Raw genomic sequence first — 18448 nt, 5'->3', positions numbered from 1 at the left:
AAGATTTACTGAAGGCTTAAGATTGCTAAGACTTTACAGGCTTATTCAAAAGACATTTGCGTGTTTTGACAATTTAGCAGAGCTGAAGGAAGTTTGTACTGACAATCAGAGGTCCCTGAACAAGATTACTTGCTTTGGGAATTTGTAGGCTGCCTGAAAGCAGCATCTATATCCTTCATCTATTGAGTTGCTTAGTTCTTGATAAATAGCAGCTATTCCCTAGCACTTGCTTAAGGTATAGTCTATTATACTCAAACTGGAATAGAGTATGTTGCATTAAAATTCAGATCAACTTTCTCAAATAATTGTATCTGAATGTATTTGTGGAATATCTTAATTCAAACTGTGTTTCAGCTGTTAAAGAGTGATACAGCCATATATATTACTTTATGCACTTAAGCTTCCCTTAAGGATGGAAGAAGAAAAATCAGGATTTGGCCTAATAGTGCATAATGACTTCAAAAGTGCATAATGACATAACTTCAAAAGTTTACAATTGCTGTGTTGTAGAGAGATTTATTACCATTATATTAGAGAAACAATGTTACTGAAGCATTTAACAAGCAAAACTAGCTTTCTGGAAAGCATCTTGGAGTTAAGTTGATTCATTCTCTTTGAATGTAGTATCTGTATCTACAGAAGCAGCCTGGCCTGCATCAGTGTTAGATGGATCGGCACTATCCAAGCACTCTGAATCGCATCCTGCTAGTGTGACTTGAGTAGCAGCAAGCATTGCTTCAGTAGAGCTTCCATTTGGGTATTCAGCCCGTTCAAAGAATATCAGTAATTCACAGTGCCTGGTTTGAGGGAAGAGATCCACAGCCATTGCTTTAACTGGACGGAAAGAGGCTCCTTTGACTCGATTGGATGGTGCCCGGCAAAGACTTGACAGGACAGTAAAGGAGTGGGAGAGAAAAGTACAGTATTAACATTTTTATGTACTGTTCATCACTACTCCTCTTCCAAGAAAGTGTTTTTGCTTCTCAAAATTCATTCCATATGCAGTTATTTGCCACCCCTAGTATTTCCCACTATTAATACTCAGTTTGGGGCAATACAGTTCTAAGCTTGCTAGAGTCAACTGTGTAGGGTGAAAGGCAAAACTTGATGAATTTGGCTTTAAAAAAAACCCAAAAACTCCACACATGCCAACCTTAGCCCTATGTGCCCCTGCTGCAGCACATTTTTCTTCTTAGGTATCTACTTAGTTGATTTAATACAAGAAATACTCACTCCACAAAGTTATTCATTGCAGCTCTGGGATTGCAGGATACATAAATGAGCTTCTTCAGATGTTCAGCTCTTCTAATTGCAAGAATTACTTTAGAATCTAGATGACCAAAACCAAGAAAGATGTTTGCTAGTTCTGTATCCATCAGTGGATTTGCAGAAAAACTCCCAAGTTAAGTTTTGACTTGAATGGACAAACTGCTGCAATATCCACCTACTTCAAGTAATACTTGAAGTCTCCCACTCAGTTTATTCCCCTGCTGTTTTCTTGGGCATTACATCACTAAATACCAATTCAGAGAACGGTCTTAAGGTAAACTTACGCAGTCCTGCTCGTGGTGGATCTACAATAGTAATTAAGTTCTGAGGAGCTAATAGGTTAATCAAGGAAGGAACAACATCTTCAGCCTTCCCACAATAAAATTCAATGTTATTCAGTTCTACAAAAAAAAAAAAAAAAAAAAAGAAAAATAGAATACTTCTCCAGTAAAAGCATTATTCATTATTTTAGACAGTACATACAAGTTGGATATTCATGTCTGATACCTTAGAAAATACACATTTTTTAGTCAACTCTAAAAATCATTGGTGCTTCAGATCATTCAAACAGCAGTAACCTAAGCATTTTCCAGTATCTAGACACAAAAAAATAGCCACCATTAATATTTTGTTTTCAAGGGTAATTGTTACTTGGCTTGCGATTTACATTGAAATGTTCCGCGGGGGGAAAAGTGCATATATACACAAATAAATATATAAGATATAAGCTGTTAGTCAACAGGAGATGGATCACAGAGATTGACTGGCTCTTTGTTTTCAAGGGAGATGAAAGGGTTAAAATGGACAAGATTACTAGCAACAACATGTAATTCCAAACTTCTTGGACAATATAAAGAGGACCTAGATATACAACTAGTACAGTTCATAACAAAGAAAGATCTTGGCATTTTAGCTTAACTAACCATTAATCTGGGCATTCACTTTGGCATCCTGCACAGCTTCTTGGCAGAGTTCAATTCCAATAACTTTCTTTACTTTCTATAGAATGAAGGGAAAGAGAGCAGTTGACAGTACATAAATGTAAATTCAGCTGTCACTCATAGCAATTTACTACTACTACATTTAACTTTGACTAGTATCTGATCAGAGAACTGCCTTGCAGCCAGAAAAAAAAAAGGCCGAGACCTGTACAAATAGGGAATTTTTAGCCTGAAATTGTGGGATGAACATCATTTATCCCAACCTGTATATGACAGACTGGAGTTAGTTATGCTAAAGGGGGGGGGGAGGTAAGAGGGTTTTGGGGCCAGACTTCCTTAAGTGCTCTATTAAGCTCTGTTCTATACATGATGGAAGTACAGGAAATATTGGTTATTTGGATTTTAAGCTGAAATAGCCATAATTTACTAGACTCTAACTATCTCTGCTTATTAGTTTGGGCTATTCTATGTCTCTCTTGTTTAAGGTAAATTTAGGCTCTCAACCCAAGGATAAGCTTTTGTAATGGTTTTCTAATGAAACTGCCTGCAGTTATTTAGCAAATGAATTAAGGTGAATATATGATGTGTTTCATTTCAAATGTCTCAGGTGTTTTCTTTCACTCCATGCACAACGAAAGACAGGAAGTTGACTGTTTTAAGTAGATCTATGTCCAAAAAGAGAAGTTACTCACCTTTGCCAAAGAAATCCCGATAGTTCCTGTACCACAGCAAATATCAAGTACAGTACTCTCTTGGTTCAGCTGGGCCCATTCCCGAATGGCAGTATACAAAACTTCTGCAGCCTGTGTATTCACCTGTAAAATTGTATGTCAAATGGGTCTACTTCTTCATAAATAGTAAATGTTTTTCAATGAGTCTTACAAATGCATGTTTTCCTTAAGAAACAAGTCAACTTTGCCTGTAAAATTATAATCACGTACAACTGACCTAGACTAGCATGTACTAAGAGGTCACCATCCCATTGTTAAAGAATTATCTCCGAAAAGTAGCGTATAATAAGGAAGTTTCTACTTGTTCACTGAGTATTTACAGCAGAACATAATACTTGCAAAGGTATTGCATCCTACCAAACATATAAAAGGTTAGATCTCTCAGAATATTATATAGTATCTTCTTAACATTGCATTACTCAAGCTTTCTTTCTCTTCCTTAAATGCAGTAATGCAAATACAGTAGAATTAGCAACTTAGGATCATCCTTACTTGAAAAAATGCATGAGGAGAAATTCTAAATTTCAGGCCAAGAAGTTCTTCATATATGTACTTATCACCAGCTACATGCTCCAAAGGCAAGTCTTCTAGATTGGGAGATTTCCTGGGGAGGGATAGGGGAGGGGGAAAAAAAGAAAGCAGCCAAGTATATCTGTTAGTACAATTTTTACCACAGCTCTGGTCATAAACAAGTAGTGCAAACTATATTCAGCAAAACACAGAACATTTACACTTTATGTACAGCATGCTGAAATAAAAGTTTAGACAAAAAAGGAGAACACCTTATAGTCTTCCAAAAAGCTAATTTAGAATTTCTCATACTTGGTACGCACAAATCTTTTAGTAAGAATAATCTGAGCATGCATACATGAACTTTCAACTCACAAAAAGAGGTGGAAATCACTATAACAATGCAAGAGCTGAACTAAAGCTACTATTGGTCAGATACCTGGCAGTTTTAGAGTAATATACTCTGATATTTTTTGTATGAATAGTATGCTTTATAGCAGTTACTCCAAAAAGTACACCATAAGTTAAATTCTAAGTCTGATTTATCTTACAAATTGTAATACTACATGCTAGGCAGTAGGCCAACAGTTGGCCAACATTTATTGTAGTCTTTAAGAGACTATTTTCCTGACCAATTTCTCTTACAGAGTACAATTTTTGTTTCATTGAGGAAATCCAAATCCTGCGTTATCTCTCGATGAAGAATGGTCTTTGTGCTCCATGAAGGAGAGATGAGATGAAGAACGACATAAAATGATTAAGAAAGGAGATGGAAGCTACTTGCCAATATTAATAAATACCCTTGTACTACAGTAAATGCTTCTACAGCTTGATAGCCACAACTAGGTTCACCCACCAAAACCCAGCCTTTACCCAGTGCGTAATTGAAACTATGGGAGAACAGGAATTTTCACAGGCCTTTTATGGCAAAGGTGAGTAACCATTCAACAAATGTGTAACAGTTCTGCTATTTTTTGTAATAGATACAGAAGAGAAAATGTTGTAGAAGTACTACCTGCTTGCAAAAAAAAAAAAAAAAAAAAAAAAAATTCAGCCATCATAAAAATCCCCTGGAATAAAGCCTAAACCTCACTTACCTTTGGCCTTCTTCCACAAAGTACAGAGAAGTAACACCACTGTCCTTTCCCATCCCTTCTGTAAAGTACTTTGCCAGAGAGATTTTCAGGTCAGCTAGCTCTTCTTTACTTAATTTCTAAGTTTCAGAGAAAAGGAGGGAAAACAATAATCTTAGTTTTTTAAAGAAATAGGAGACTTGATTTAGTATATACCTTCTATAGGTACATTAATCTTGTTTATCTGCCTGTATCAGATTACTCTAAATAAAAAAGTACTGATGCAAGGTAAAAACATGAAGTAGTGATTCTATTTCTCCTTCATGTGCAATATTCATAAAATCAAATAATGTAATTTTAGAGCTGTATGGCTGGGCTGCACATTATATATCATCTCAAATACCTGAGGATTAAAATAAACAATTGCCATAATATGGTCATTCCTGCTGGTACGGACTGTGAGCTGTTTCCAGTGACCTTCGTAGGTTTCTGGGCTGTAAACTGAGTAAGGAGTTGACCTGCAATTTTCAAAAGCTCAGTTACTGAACAGAGAACTATTATTTTGCATGACATTCAATAGTTTATCTACACAAAAGTAGCTCATCAAGCAAAATGATCAAAAACATAAATACAGACAGAACCTTCATTGATTTGTTGTTTTTTTTTAAAAAGGGACTTCCAAATCTTATTTAAGGGGAAAAAAAAACCTCTCAGACTGACAAATAGTTTCTATCTCCTAATGCAAAATAATCTGCCTCTAATTCTCACAATCCCTTTTAACCAATCCAAAGTTGTTGATAGGATATGGACAGCTTCTTCTCAAAACACTCAGAGAATGACACAAGTTTTTTATAATGCCTTTGCTGGCCTCTGTGGTTTGTGCCAAGTTTAAACTTCTAATCTTCCATGCTGTTCCCAGGTCTCAATATTTAAGGATTTAACTATTTTTTAAAGAAACTTCACCTTCTTTCAAAAGTACTGTCACTTAGAAATTTACATTTGTTTTTGTGCTGTCTTATAGGATGATTCTTCTCTAAATCAGCTAAGCAAACAATTGACCTTTGTTATTCATCTTTAAAAAACATCTTTCTATGAGGAATGCTTTCTTCACAGTTAGTGGGTGAAGGCGCTTTCAAATATTAGACACTTTCTGTTGTAGACTTAGATGTCTAGCTGTCTGCAATAAAGCCATGCTGTGCTTGGCTCAGAAGAATGGAGCAGATGGAAGTGTAAAATACCCAGTGATCTAGGTGCAAAATGTAAATATCTAAGAATTGCTAAAGAATGAGACTAGTGTACATTAGGTCTTAAAGCTCAGAACAAAAATTAAGTTTCTCATAATATTTAATTTTATGATTTGAGTATTTAAGAGATTAAAACCATTACAGATAACTCACTTTATCAAAGACTCACCTTATGTAGTCTTGAAAAGCTTTTACTACGTTTTTGGCAATAGTTGGAATGTGAATAGTGTCAAATGGCTCCACCACAGCACATGTACCACCCTTATACTTGCCAAGACGACAACCCACAGTTTTGTCTTCTTGATTTACACCAATCCCAATCAAGAACTCACACTTGTTGCGATATCCAGTCTAGATTTAAAATAAATATTTTAAGATATTAAGATATGTAAGATAGCACTTCTTTGTGTATGCCAATTTTCTCCTGAAACAACCCTCATATGCTTAAAAGTATTTGTAAATGGCTACAGGACATTTCATTTCATACGGAAAATACTCATGGACTTTGAAGTATGAGAAGTAACAGCAGTAATGGAAAAGTTTTAGTAGGTCTTCTTATTTTAAATACAAAAATATTACATTATTTGAGGAAAGTTTGTATCAGCCTACAAAGCAAGCTTCCATACTCATTTTAAAGTTAGAATATTCAGTTAATTATTCTTTTGCTTCTAGTAAATATTTCCACTAAGTACTGATAGGAAAGGCAACAGTATCTAAAATTCACCATTCCTTACAAGCTGAATAGAAGTATTCAGTTTGTCCACTGCCTCTTAAGATCAAATAATTCATTTAACCCAGAGTTCATGAACTCCGTTTCATACTTACTTCTGAGATTTGATTACCTGTAATGGTGATGCTTTCACTCCCTCTACTGGGCAACACATTTTATTATACTTCTGCTTCTGCACGAACAACCAAGGTAATAATGCTCTGTTGTTATTTCCTATTTCCCTGCTCAAATCAGAAACAAAAGTTTGAATGTATACACCTAGAAAAACTGAGTCAGGTTAACCGTTGCACAGGACAATACGTGTGTGTACTTTGCCTAGGACAAAAAAAAAAAAAACTATCTGATTATCAGATGAATACTTTTCCCAGAATTTTTAAATGGGCTAAAAAGCTCCATCATTACAAGCATGGTAAACCTGATATAATAAGAGAGTTAATGTAACTATAAAGGCACATACTAGATTTATAAAGGTACCCATGCAACAATAAAATACCAATTTTAATTTACGTATGTGAATAAAGATAGAAGCAATACTTCGGTCTACAGACATCAGACTGAACTTAAGTATTGAGAGTATTAATTTAAGAGGAAATCCTAATTGTATCTTTGACACTGAAAATTTTTTCAGCCTTTAAGGATACAAACATCTTTCTGCATAGGCCTATGAAACAATTGTTTTTATAACAACACCCATTAACTTAGCTTGAAGCTGACCAAGGAATAGTAATAGCAAGTTTTGTCAGCTGGAGCAGGCTACAGTCCTAGCATCAGAGACAACTTTCATCTACTTTGTCAGAGGATTTGTTTTTGGATATGCTTCTAACTTACTTTATTTTAGAGATTGAGATTTGCTCAAATTTAGCTATATCGCAACGTAAGTTCAAGTCTTGTAAAAATTACAGTAGCTTTACAAACAAGCATTACTTTGTCAGCTTCTGCAGCACTTGTTCACATTCCTGCTTCTTTTTTGCCAGCTGTTCTTCATAGGGCATATTCCACAGTGGAGTCACCACATCCGCTATCTGTTTACTGAGAGGCTCCTCTTCGCTGGTCTTTGACAGCACCAGCTGCTTCACCTCTCTCATCCCTGTCTCCTCCTCTTCCTTTCTCCTTTTCTTCGCAATTGGGTCAGCCTTCGGCTTCGCAAGCCTAACGCTCAGGTGCCTGCTCTTCCACGGGGCTCCGTGCAGAACCTTCATGGCTTTGTCCCTTTCCTCCTCGCTCTTGAACGTCACGAACGCAAAGGTCTGCTTTCCAAAAAGTTTTATCTTATGCGGATTGAGTCCGTATTTGGCAAGAAATTTTTTTACGTCATTAAACCCGATGTACTTCGGGAGGTTCTGTATTTCCACTTTATAGATCTCGGAGGTGAACAAGTCTCCTTTGATGTATCTGTACACATCGGGGCGAGCTGAGGGACTCGCGGACTGGTTCCCCTCGTCTCCATCTTGCTTGGCTTCCGACTCGGCCGCGTCCTTAGTTTCAGCCCAGGCCGCCGCGGCTGTTTCGGGGCCGCGGGGCCCGCTCTCCTCCTCCATGCTGCCCGCCAGCCCGGCGTTAGCGCGGCGCCGCGGCCTCCCGCCTCAGCGCGGAGGCCAGGTCAACCCGCGCGCCCATCGCCCCGCCCGCCCGCGCAGCCCCGCGCTCCCTCGGGCCCCCGCGCCGCGCTCCCGGGGCGGGGCCGTGACGTCACGGCAGCCCGCTTCGGAAAGAAAACGGGACCTTTTTTTCTTTCTTTTCCGCTGCCTCCTGTTTTACGTCCCTCGCATATGGCGCTACACAGACCGTTTAGAAAAGAAAGCTAATAAAGACGCTAAAGCGATCCCTCCCTCGTACCACGCCCGCGGGCGCCATCTTGGGTAGGGACGCGGGACGGCCACCGCCACGCCGCAAGGGCCGATGGGAAACGCCTGGGGAACGGGGCAAAATCCCTTCCCGCGGGGCGGGGGCGCCGCGTGCCGGCGCCGGGGCGGGGCGGGGCGCGGGGGGCGGCGCTGCGCGCACGCGCGCGGCGCCGGGCGGAGCGGGCGCGGCACAATGGGGGCGGGGAGGGGGATAAAAGGGGGCCGAGGGAAAGTGGGCGTTTCCCATCGGGCCTTGCGGCGGCGGCGGCGCGGGCTGCGGGAATGAGGTAGGAGCGGGAGGGGGCGGGGGAGCGCGCGCGGCAGGAAACTCGGCGGCCAGGCGGCAGCGGCGCGCGAGCGGCGGACGGAGCCAGCGAGCCCGGCAGCGGCGCCATCGCCCGGCCCCATGGCGGAGACCAAGGTAAGGGCAGCGGGCGGCGAGCGGGGGGAGCGGGGCAGGCGGCGGAGCGGGAAGGCCTGGCGGGGGGGGGGGGGGCTGCTGCGCGGCCCGCGGTGGGGGAGGGTAGCGGAAGCGTGGGGGGGCGGCGGGCGGGCGGGCTCGGGGGGCGGCGGGCCCGCGGCCCGAGGTCAGGCGAGGCCCCGGGCGAGCCGCGGGCCTGGCGGCGGGCGCCGGCGGCGTTTCCTCCCGCCCTTGCGCGGGGCCGGCCGCTGCGGGCGCCTCCTGCGTCTCTCCCGGGGCCTGTCCCCTCACGGCGGCCGAGGGCGGGAGGCCGCGGCCGGCTGCTCGCGCTGCGCCGCTCCGCGCTGCCTGCGCCGCCGTCGGCCCCAGCGGAGCGTGCGGCGCCGCCGCCGATGTAGCTCCCGATTCGGGAGCTTTTGAGGAATTCCTCTCGCGGCTGGCCCGTGCCTTTCTTCTCCTCCTCCCTCTCTCCCGCCCCTCCCCCAGCCTGGCTGACTAAACCCTCCTCGGTGCCCGGGCCCGGCTGAAGGAGCCCGTCCCACGTGCGGGGATCGCCGCCTCACAGCGTGCTCCGCTCTCGCTCAAGAGTGGTCGTTATGAATTATGCATCTCTTACGGCTTCTGTCACGAGTTGGAGCAGAGGAAATGATGGTGTTTGGACGGGGTTTATTTCGTACTGTTGGAGAAAAGAATGTATAAAAGTTTGCCCTGTGTTCTTCTCCAGCTTCTTGATATGATTTAATGTCCTTTTTTCCCCCTTTTCTTACCTGTTGGAACTCTGGGAATGTAAAAGTAACGATAGGTTGTACGATGTTGTTGACATAATCAAAAGTTATTTTGCAGCATTTCTCAGCTAATCTTCTTTTTCTCCTTATTTCTTTAGCAGCCGGAACAAAGCCTTTTTTCTACTTCAAGCGTAATGTTATCTACCTGTCTGTAAAGTATGCTCTAAATAGAGCCTGTAAGAGCAGATTCCCTCATCTGTTAAGTGAAAATAAGATAAGATTAAGTGTCTTTAATGTATACACTGTTATTTTAATAACAGAGGAATAAAAAATATCAAATTGCTTCTCTTGTCCTGAGAAAATTGGCAGATAAATCTTCCTTCTAGGCTTCACCACTGAAAGCTTCTTAACAGTACATTTATATGAAGTATTAAAAATATATGTCGTGTACTTAACAGTCACATACTAAAATTTTTATTAAGTTAATGAACACTGTAGCTCTTATTATTTCCTATTTAGTTGTTTAAGTATCGTGGACATTTAACCATGAATTTTTTTATTTTAACTAGAATTAATGATGAAGTTGCCTGAAGTATGTAATCTTAAAACAAAATGCTTAAGTGACTCCATAAATGTTGCAGGTGTGCTTTAAAATATTTCTGACTATGGATGGTTGTAATATGTAAGACTAGAATAATTACATCCAGAACAGCAACAGAATTTAATATGTTCTTTAATCTGGGGGTGGGTGGTTGCATTGCTTCTTGTTTTGTTTTTCAAAAATACCGAATTAACCACTAAGAATTAAGTCCTTTAGTAGTCTAAAACATGTCATGCAGTAAAAATAATTGAAGAAAGGGATTTCTATAATCAATGGCTATTTCTTCAAGGCTAAGCCGCTATACAATTAAGAGGGGTAAGACTAAAACATCCAGTACTGCAAAACTACTTTTTTTTTTGTTTTTAGTGCAACTGTACTCTGACTTAGAAGAAGAGTAACTTATTCTCATAACATACATAATTTTTTTCAGGATACACATGAGGAACATGATACGTCAACTGAAAATGCAGATGATTCTAACCATGATCCTCAGTTTGAACCCATAGTTTCCCTTCCTGAGCAAGAAATAAAGACTCTGGAAGAAGATGAGGAAGAACTTTTTAAGATGTGAGTAGAATATTTCTGTATGTTATCTAAATGTTTATAAAGCTTAAACTCGTGGATGTTTTATGAAAAGCTAGATAATTTATTAGAAATTGCTGTATATGAAGTGATAATCTAAGTGGTGGGAGAGATTGAATTGAGGAGGGTTGACTAGTAGTAATACCTAAAGAAACTGATTGAGGTCTGGAACAATACAAGGAAGCTGATATTATGAATCTGTTGATATTTTGCATAGCTTAAAGGAAAACAAACTTACTTATAGTTAGAGGCTTGGGGATGTGTTATGACAGTATAAAACAAATACCTTGGGGGGGAGGGAAGATGAAGTATGTAGTGTTGCTGCCATGTATCCCCAGTTGTAGAAGGTCGCGCATATAATGCACTGAAACAATAAAAACAATAGATGCAGTACCTTATTGGGGCAGTTTATGGCACTGTCTTTGTTATCTTAAACTCTTAGAATTCAGTATGAGAAATGTCAATTCAGGATAGCTTAAGACAGATGACAATGCCTAAAGAAGTGTGTGGGACAAAGGGTTAAGAAGTGTTTTGAGCTTGACCAATGATATGCCTTCTGAACACTGCTTTTCCTTAGTCTTGGAAGGATACTCTTCATCTTGAAGAGGGGTTTGAGTTTTCCTCAGCTAATTCTGGTAAAAAACAAAGTCAGCTTTTTAAAAGTAGTGTGGTGATCTTTGACCATTAGGCCTCTCTGCATGGGATGTGCAGTATCAGATAGAAAGAAGGTATTTGATTTATATTAAAAGGAGAAGGAGGAAGCAAATAAATGAACCTACAGAACAGCAGAACTTACACTATTATGTCTGGAAAAGGGTGACGGGGAAAGAATCCTTTTTGGATGCTAGTTGTTCTGATAGCTAAACTGTTGGGAGAATCACATTTGGAGTGCTAGTTAGACTTATTTTGGAGCCAAGGAGTTCATCTACATCAGAACATCTGTTGGTCTAGCTTGCTTCAATTTCTGCTTTCTCTTCTTCTAAGACCTGCTGTATTACAAGTCACTACTCTCTGATCTGGTACAGAGATTGTACAATCTGACTTCTTCGTATATGTCTCCTTAGAAATTGTTATCTGCTAATTAAGGCTTAGTAAGACCTGCTTGTGAAGTTTTTTAAAACAAGCATCTCAGTTAACATTTCCCTGCTATACATAAAGGACTAATGTGGAACTTAACGGTTTTATTTAAGATGTACCTATAAGAAATTAGCATTGCATAAAGGTGAGGTGTTAGGTGTCTTGTTTTGTTCTGTAAGACTTTTTTATTTTTTTTTGATGCTGTAGCATGAGCAGATGCTTGTATTCCTACTGTAGTGTCCTGAGCACTTGTCCAAGCAGAGCTCCACAGATTGTCCCTTGATCAACGGCTAATCTCCCAAACTATTCCTGTTTCTCCTTTGACACCTTGGCTTCATGGAGCATTAGAGTGAGATTCTAAAGTAGCTATGTTGCATTGCAGTGCAATGCTAAGTTTCCTTTATTGAAGACCAGTAACAGCTAGGTTTTTGGAGTTGAAAGGAAATGAGTGATTCTAGAGGGTGAGGCACTTGTTAACAGCTGAATAATGAAACACTGGGCTTGGAATTATGCAAGAGTCCTCACTGCTTAATTTCTTGAATTAAATACTGTTGGTTGGCTGTAACAGTGGTATTCCAAATATAGGAAGAAACTCCAGTTACAGTAAAAGCTGTAAATTCGTTATCTTAATTTAAAAAGTTACCTGTGCCAAATGTTTACTTTCCCTGTAAAGTTTTTCCAGAATCTGTTTCTCTGGTATAGATAGTATATCGTTTCTAATAGCTTATTATTAAATTTGATTATATAATACCAGTTTCCAAGACTATATGCCATAGTAGATCGGGGTCCTTATGATAAAGGACTTATTCTTTCCTATGTGGCTTAAAAGATGTACTATCCAGGTGAATATGCTATTTCAAAAAAAGCTTCTACATGCAGGCTAATGTCTTCAATTCTCTCCTCTTTAAGGCGAGCAAAGCTCTTCCGATTTGCTTCTGAAAATGACCTTCCAGAATGGAAAGAACGAGGAACTGGTGATGTAAAACTCCTGAAGCACAAGGAGAAAGGAACAATTCGCCTCCTCATGAGGAGGGATAAAACCCTAAAAATCTGTGCAAACCATTACAGTATGTTACATGTTACTTATTTCTGCTTTTCAAAAAGTTAATATAACAATAACCTTGAAAAACAATGTGTTGTAGTTTACCAGCCCAGTGACTTTTTAGCAGGAGTTGGAGAATTGCTGTGCCTTTAATAGGCATCAAACCTATGAGACCATAACTGTAGTTGTCTCTTGCTTTGTGCACACAAAGTAGGTTATAATAGTCAAAAACGTGAGTACTTATTTTTAATAAAGGAAGGAAACTGCAGTTGGTTTTGGTGAAATCCTATAACACTGAGCCTGAAAGCTGGCATTTACTTTCAGTTTGAAGTGTTTTTAAGACATGTTTAAATTTAGCTAGAGTAGGCAGACACAGTGTGATTTCTACTGATGTTTAATTTGTTCAGTGATCAATAGACTGTAGAAAATGTTGGCCTTAATACTGTTAGTGTAAGAAATCAATGTATGCAGGCTTTTTCTAAAAGAAGAAAGGAAGCAATGGTACAATAGTTCAGTACTTCGAGTCAAATCGCTGAATTAGTAGAAGCAATTGCCTAAACATCAGAAAGCAGATACTGAGGTGCCAAACTAATCAGTAGCTGCCTCTTTCTGCTTGTGAAATTAACTGAAGTGAATGTGGTATATTCAGCTAGTTCATTGAAAAACAATGTGTTCTGAGAGCTGATGAACCAGGAGGACTTATTCCTTTGATCTACTTTGAATAAAAATAAACATGAAATGGCAAGACATAGAAATTTGAAGGTCAGTATGACCAGCAGTGACTGGCCTGATTCAGTAATACTGTTTTGAGAGTATATGATATTCTGTGGAATTAATCTACATTTAGGTAAGTTCTGAAAAATTACCAATGGAAGTCAAAAGCAGTAATCCTCACTTTATTTGGACAGGTTTCTTGGTAAAGTGAAACTAGAGGACTTGGATCCAGTGAAAGAAATAACAAATATAAAAGTAGTATAGTCACCAACTGATCAGAATAAAGCTTTTGGTTTGGAAAGTAATTGACACATACACAAAACTGGTCAAAATAAATTCATAGCATCCATGTCAACGCTGTCAAGATGGACCTGCAGGGAAAATAAAGCATATGTATAGTGTGAAAAGACTTAGAGTAATACTAGAAGTAACATTCCAACTTTTCCAATTAGTTGGGTTAAGTAATTATCTCTGTGAGAAGGGGCTCCATTTATGTGGGCTTATCACTGGGAAGGAACAAATGAATTAAATACATTGTGCAAGTCTTATTGCACTGCAGAATGTTATAGTATGTTGTGGTGAGCTTGTAGTGTATATATTATCAGTATGCAAAAGAAAGCTATTTTTTCTCAGTGCCTTTTTTTTTTTTTTTACCTGAACCATTTGACTGGTTTCTCAGAGTTGTACTTAGTGGCGGCTGCTCTCTTAATGTTACCAGCCATCTATTTTAAAATACAATTGAATCAGACTTAGTTTCTTAACTGACCAGTAGTGATTCTAGCATTCTTATATAGAAGAATGGTCTTGTATCATGTTATCTAAGCATGTAAATAAAAGTATATTTGAGCACCATTGTTTTTCTGTATATCTAAAAGTAATTCTGTTTAAAGTATTTTATGTGTTAGTCAGCTGTCAGTAGGATTTGCAGAGGCTGAGGTGGAAAACACTATTCTGATTGTACATCTTTCAATGTTTACTTTTCAGTCACACCCTTAATGGAGCTGAAGCCTAATGCTGGGAGTGACAGGGCATGGGTCTGGAACACACATGCTGACTTTGCAGATGAAAGCCCTAAGCCTGAACTTCTGGCAATCCGGTTTTTAAATGCAGAAAGTGAGTGGTTTGACACTGAACTTGTATTAATTATATACTGTATGTTACACCAAATAGCTAAACACTACTGTAATCCACTGTTGTAGATATGCTGTAGCTTATCATTATATAGAGAATTAGCTAATCTGTGCTTTATCTGAGGGGTCAGTTAATTATTGTATGTATGACTAAATTAGGCCTTCAGTAATATCTATTAGAGCCTTTTGCCCTAGGATATTTTCTAAGTTAAGTCATTTTGTGCAGGTGTAATGCTAATCAGAATAAAACTCAAAGCAGAAATACTGTTGGCTAGAGATTAATTTATGCAGTTTGTTCTCAATCGTCTCAGGTGCTCAATCTAATTAAGATAACATTTTTGCATTAAAAGCAGGGAAGCATTGATCTTTGTGGTCTATCTGTGTTAGCGGAGTATCTGTTTGTAATGAGGTATATAGTATCTTTCTGTTTTGATTAAATGGAAAACTTAAACAGTGGAATGTGCTAATCAAATCCAACTCTTACTAGTCTTTTGGGGGAGAGGGAGTGACTACTTTGACTACCAGAATGGAAAGTAGGTCCTTAAATTACATATGGATCATCTGGTAGAGGTGAATAAAGTTGCAGGTCCAACCTGTCTACCACATCATACTTAGGAATGAATCAAAAGATTTTTTTTCTCTGTTCTTGAAAAAGATGCAAATGTTTATCTTTCCTGCTTTACTATTTACCACAATAATTGCGGGTTAGCTAGCGGGTTAGCTGGGTCTTACCGTGCCTGTGTGCTTGAGGAAATAATGATGGTGGTAAAGTAGCTGTATAAAACGCCTCCTTCAGTTTGTCTCTTCTGGTGTTAACTCCTAAGAAGTTAACTGTTGGAAAGTTAAGGCCTTGAGTAGCTGTTGAAATGGTGCAATTAGCTCAGCTTTTTTTTGTCTTTGTACCGAACATCTCTGTATAGGCTGACCTTTTAATGATATTAGTGTCCTGGTCTGGTCTAAAATATCCAGATGTTCCACATGAACGGGAAAGCAAGGTGGAAGCTATTGTGAGAGGAGTACACATACCCACTGGATGGATTTCCCTTTATCTAGGATGGATTCTAATATATCTTGCTTTTTTACTTTTCCTCAAGTCTTCAGTATTGTATTGTTTAGCCAAGTACATCTTTCTGGTCTGCTAACTTGGTGCTTGCTTCTTCCTTAATCAAATATGAAATGAAAGATTTTTTGGTAGTTATTAGCCTGTCTTTGAAAAGTCTTTCCAATAGAGGTTGTTTAGCTTATTAAGGATGTCCTCTTTATTAATGGAGTAGTTCATTGCCTCTTTACCCTTTGCAGTACCAGCTAAAAAAAAGTGAACAGACATAAGTATGCAGTTTATGAATCTTTTCTTAAAGCTACTTGAAATGGAATCAATGTAAATACTTCCTAAAGCTTTGAATTCTTTTACGGGGCAACAGTGACCTCAAGTGGTCAGTCAGAGTAGCCATACCAGATTGCCATTTCTGCAGCTCTGGTATTAAGTCTCTTGCCTGATGAGCTTTTGTTTCTTGCTGTTTGGATTATTTGCGTAGAAATATTACGTATTGTAACTTAGTCACTGCAAGCAGTTTATCAATTTAAATCCAGTAGTGGCTTAGACCAAAACATAATGAAGACTCTGCTTTTTTTAGCTGTTAGTCAGGTGTAACTTGAGTCTTGGTCTTTAGTATTGAGTCTGAATGTTGTGTTAATGAGAGGTTTTGTCTTCAGTACTTGATGCTGAGACCGAAAGATACAGTACAGATTTGCACTATAGCTGGTAAGGGTGGTAGCTCAAGGCTAATCTTCAGTCTTTGTGCACAGTTAGTCACGTTAGTAGTGTCTGACATTGGATTTTTCGTTCCTCTAGGCCAGGGACAGCTGGCAGTTGCACATACTACGTAGCATCTCCTTCCAGAATTTTAATGTTAATGTTAATTTGCGTGTGCAAAATATGCTGCTGCTTTTGTTAGGCGTGTCAAAGGAAATGAATGGCTTCTGTGCAAAAAGATGTGATTAAAGTCTTGTATTTGGCTTCTTGTGTAAATTTAAATTGGATTACTTTATAAATGCTCACAAGCTTTGCTTTGCAAAACAAAAAAGGCTTGAAGAAAAGTATTCAGTGTTGCAAGGAGATAAAGCTGACAAATATTCTATTTTCACTGAAACAGATGCACAGAAATTCAAGGCGAAATTTGAAGAATGCAGGAATGAGGTAGACAAGAGAGCAAAGAAGGGTAAGTTTAAAAAGTGTAGTACCCTGCCGCTTCTTGTTAATATTTGGATGGTGGTAACTCCGTGAAGTATCACTGCCTTTTAGCAGACTCACTCTGTGCCGAACTGCAGTCTTCAGTTCAGGTGCTTTTTCTGTCTGCAAAAGTAATGGTTCATGAGTGTGAGAAATGCTTCTTTCATGTAGAAGTCTGTTACAATTGCTCTTGAGACATTGCTTTTTTGGGAATGCTATTACTGAAGAATTTGTGATGTATAGCATATAAATATAAATGCTCTAAACACTGCAACTGCCTTGGTATTTCCTCTTTTGTTTCTTTCTTACTTCCAAAGTTCCAGAGATCGTGCAATGATGTAGTCATGCAAGTAGAACACTTCTAGAACTACTAATGTGTTCCAAGTTGTAGCATTTTGTTAACAAAATCTTTTTAATGACTTAGTGCATCAACGTGTGTAATTTCTCCTTGACTTTATCTTTGTAAAATGAACATCTCATCCTCCTAAATTACAGATTACCAGCAACCTGCAGCCAGCACCCTTCAAGATACTTAGGTGGGAATTGTTCAGTATTAAGAACTTCCCTCCTAACTGTTGTAGTTCCAAACTGGAGACCTTGACTGGATTCACTTAACTGAAAGCAGTGTGCATTTTGATGTTGGTAGAAACATACCTTGACTGAATATTACATATTTCTCAGTTGGTATGATTAGGCCCTCAATTTTGTGATTAAAATGTGCTATTTCTTGAATTTTGACATCAGAGAATTTGAAGGAAAAGAAAGTTTGAATCACTTTGGTCAGTGGAGGTTTTTCTGCTTTTGTTTTGATTCTAATATCAGCTGTCTGTCTACTACCTCTCACCCTTTGTTAACCAGTATTAAAAGAAAAATCTAGTACTGCATGTATGTAACTTTTTGTCTGTTAATCTCTTAGCAGGCACGGACAAAAATGATAGTGCTGATAAAGTTGCTGAGAAACTAGAAGAGCTTTCTGTAAAGGAAGAGAGCAAAGAATCTGAGAAGAAAGAGACCAAGGAAAAAACTGAAGAAAAGCAATAAATCATCCTGGGCCTTGTGGTTTTTCCTTTTCTTTTTTCTTTTCTTTTCTTTTTTTTTTTTTTAATTTTTACAAGGGACTTTATAAGAAACTGAATTCAACATTCAGGTTGTTTTTTCTAAGCTTTTGCCCTTTTGAAGATGTCTTCAGAAAATCCATTCCCCAGTCATGAAAATGTACTGTGCTAACTTTCTTTTCCATAGTGGAAACACTTATTTATAGTCATCCAAAAGAGTGAATAAAACTTGAAAACAGCATCAGAGGACAGAACTGAGTTTTCTGTATACTTTAAAGGCTTGTGAATATAGTTGCTTCATTGAGTGTTGAGATGCATATCTTTATACATGTGGATTTACTAGATTGACAGACTTTACTAACAGGGAGGATTAAGATTGCATACAAGTTCCTTATATGACTTTTAAAACTGTAATATAATGGACCTTTCACTTCTCTTTTTTTCCCTCTTTTTGCCTCCTCTATGTGTTCCTGAGCAAGGAGCGTTATCTATGATTTTTTTGAAATGCAGCAGTCTTCTGGAATCAGGA

The 18448-nt window shown here is 39.0% G+C and overlaps 2 protein-coding genes and 1 non-coding gene across 4 annotated transcripts; 2 read left to right on the top strand and 1 right to left on the bottom strand.

Annotated features, from left to right (window-relative positions):
• Window positions 1–489: 489 nt before the first annotated feature.
• Window positions 490–8364, bottom strand: TRMT2A (tRNA methyltransferase 2 homolog A). The gene is made up of 11 exons (XM_062589882.1): window positions 7423–8364; window positions 6611–6719; window positions 5938–6119; window positions 4928–5042; window positions 4549–4664; window positions 3434–3545; window positions 2903–3025; window positions 2193–2268; window positions 1554–1670; window positions 1234–1330; window positions 490–884 (listed from the first exon to the last, which is right to left on the bottom strand). Exons 1-11 carry the CDS (start codon window positions 8034–8036, stop codon window positions 596–598), a joined length of 1950 nt encoding a protein of 649 aa, XP_062445866.1. The 5' UTR covers window positions 8037–8364; the 3' UTR covers window positions 490–595.
• Window positions 8365–8624: 260 nt separating this feature from the next.
• RANBP1 (RAN binding protein 1) lies at window positions 8625–18173 on the top strand. 2 transcript variants are annotated; one of them, XM_062589885.1, is made up of 6 exons: window positions 8625–8763; window positions 10520–10656; window positions 12658–12815; window positions 14489–14617; window positions 16788–16853; window positions 17784–18173. In XM_062589885.1, exons 1-6 carry the CDS (start codon window positions 8749–8751, stop codon window positions 17903–17905), a joined length of 627 nt encoding a protein of 208 aa, XP_062445869.1. In that variant the 5' UTR covers window positions 8625–8748; the 3' UTR covers window positions 17906–18173. The 2 variants fall into 2 exon arrangements, with proteins under 2 accessions (XP_062445869.1, XP_062445868.1); XM_062589884.1 differs by having other exon boundaries at window positions 17781–18173.
• Window positions 16936–17067, top strand: LOC134148468 (small nucleolar RNA SNORA77). Its single transcript, XR_009960221.1, has one exon. It is a non-coding gene; the product is annotated as a small nucleolar RNA SNORA77 (small nucleolar RNA).
• Window positions 18174–18448: the final 275 nt, after the last annotated feature.

This window comes from Rhea pennata, chromosome 17 (assembly GCF_028389875.1).
Source record: "Rhea pennata isolate bPtePen1 chromosome 17, bPtePen1.pri, whole genome shotgun sequence".
In the NCBI taxonomy this organism is placed as follows: Eukaryota; Metazoa; Chordata; class Aves; order Rheiformes; family Rheidae; genus Rhea; species Rhea pennata.
Note: the sequence above shows the minus strand (reverse complement) of the source record. Positions and strands in the feature narration are given on the sequence as shown.

Excerpts from the sequence above, each read along its gene's own strand:
- TRMT2A (XM_062589882.1), bottom strand. The coding sequence starts at position 8,036 with ATGGAGGAGGAGAGCGGGCCCCGCGGCCCCGAAACAGCCGCGGCGGCC. Across the intron at positions 4,665-4,927 it reads TTGTTTATTTTAATCCTCAG|AAATTAAGTAAAGAAGAGCT; the intron begins GTATTTGAGATG and ends TCTGAAACTTAG. Across the intron at positions 1,331-1,553 it reads TCCACCACGAGCAGGACTGC|ATTCTAAAGTAATTCTTGCA; the intron begins GTAAGTTTACCT and ends TTGGTCATCTAG.
- RANBP1 (XM_062589884.1), top strand. Across the intron at positions 14,618-16,787 it reads CCGGTTTTTAAATGCAGAAA|ATGCACAGAAATTCAAGGCG; the intron begins GTGAGTGGTTTG and ends TCACTGAAACAG. Across the intron at positions 16,854-17,780 it reads AGACAAGAGAGCAAAGAAGG|CAGGCACGGACAAAAATGAT; the intron begins GTAAGTTTAAAA and ends TTAATCTCTTAG.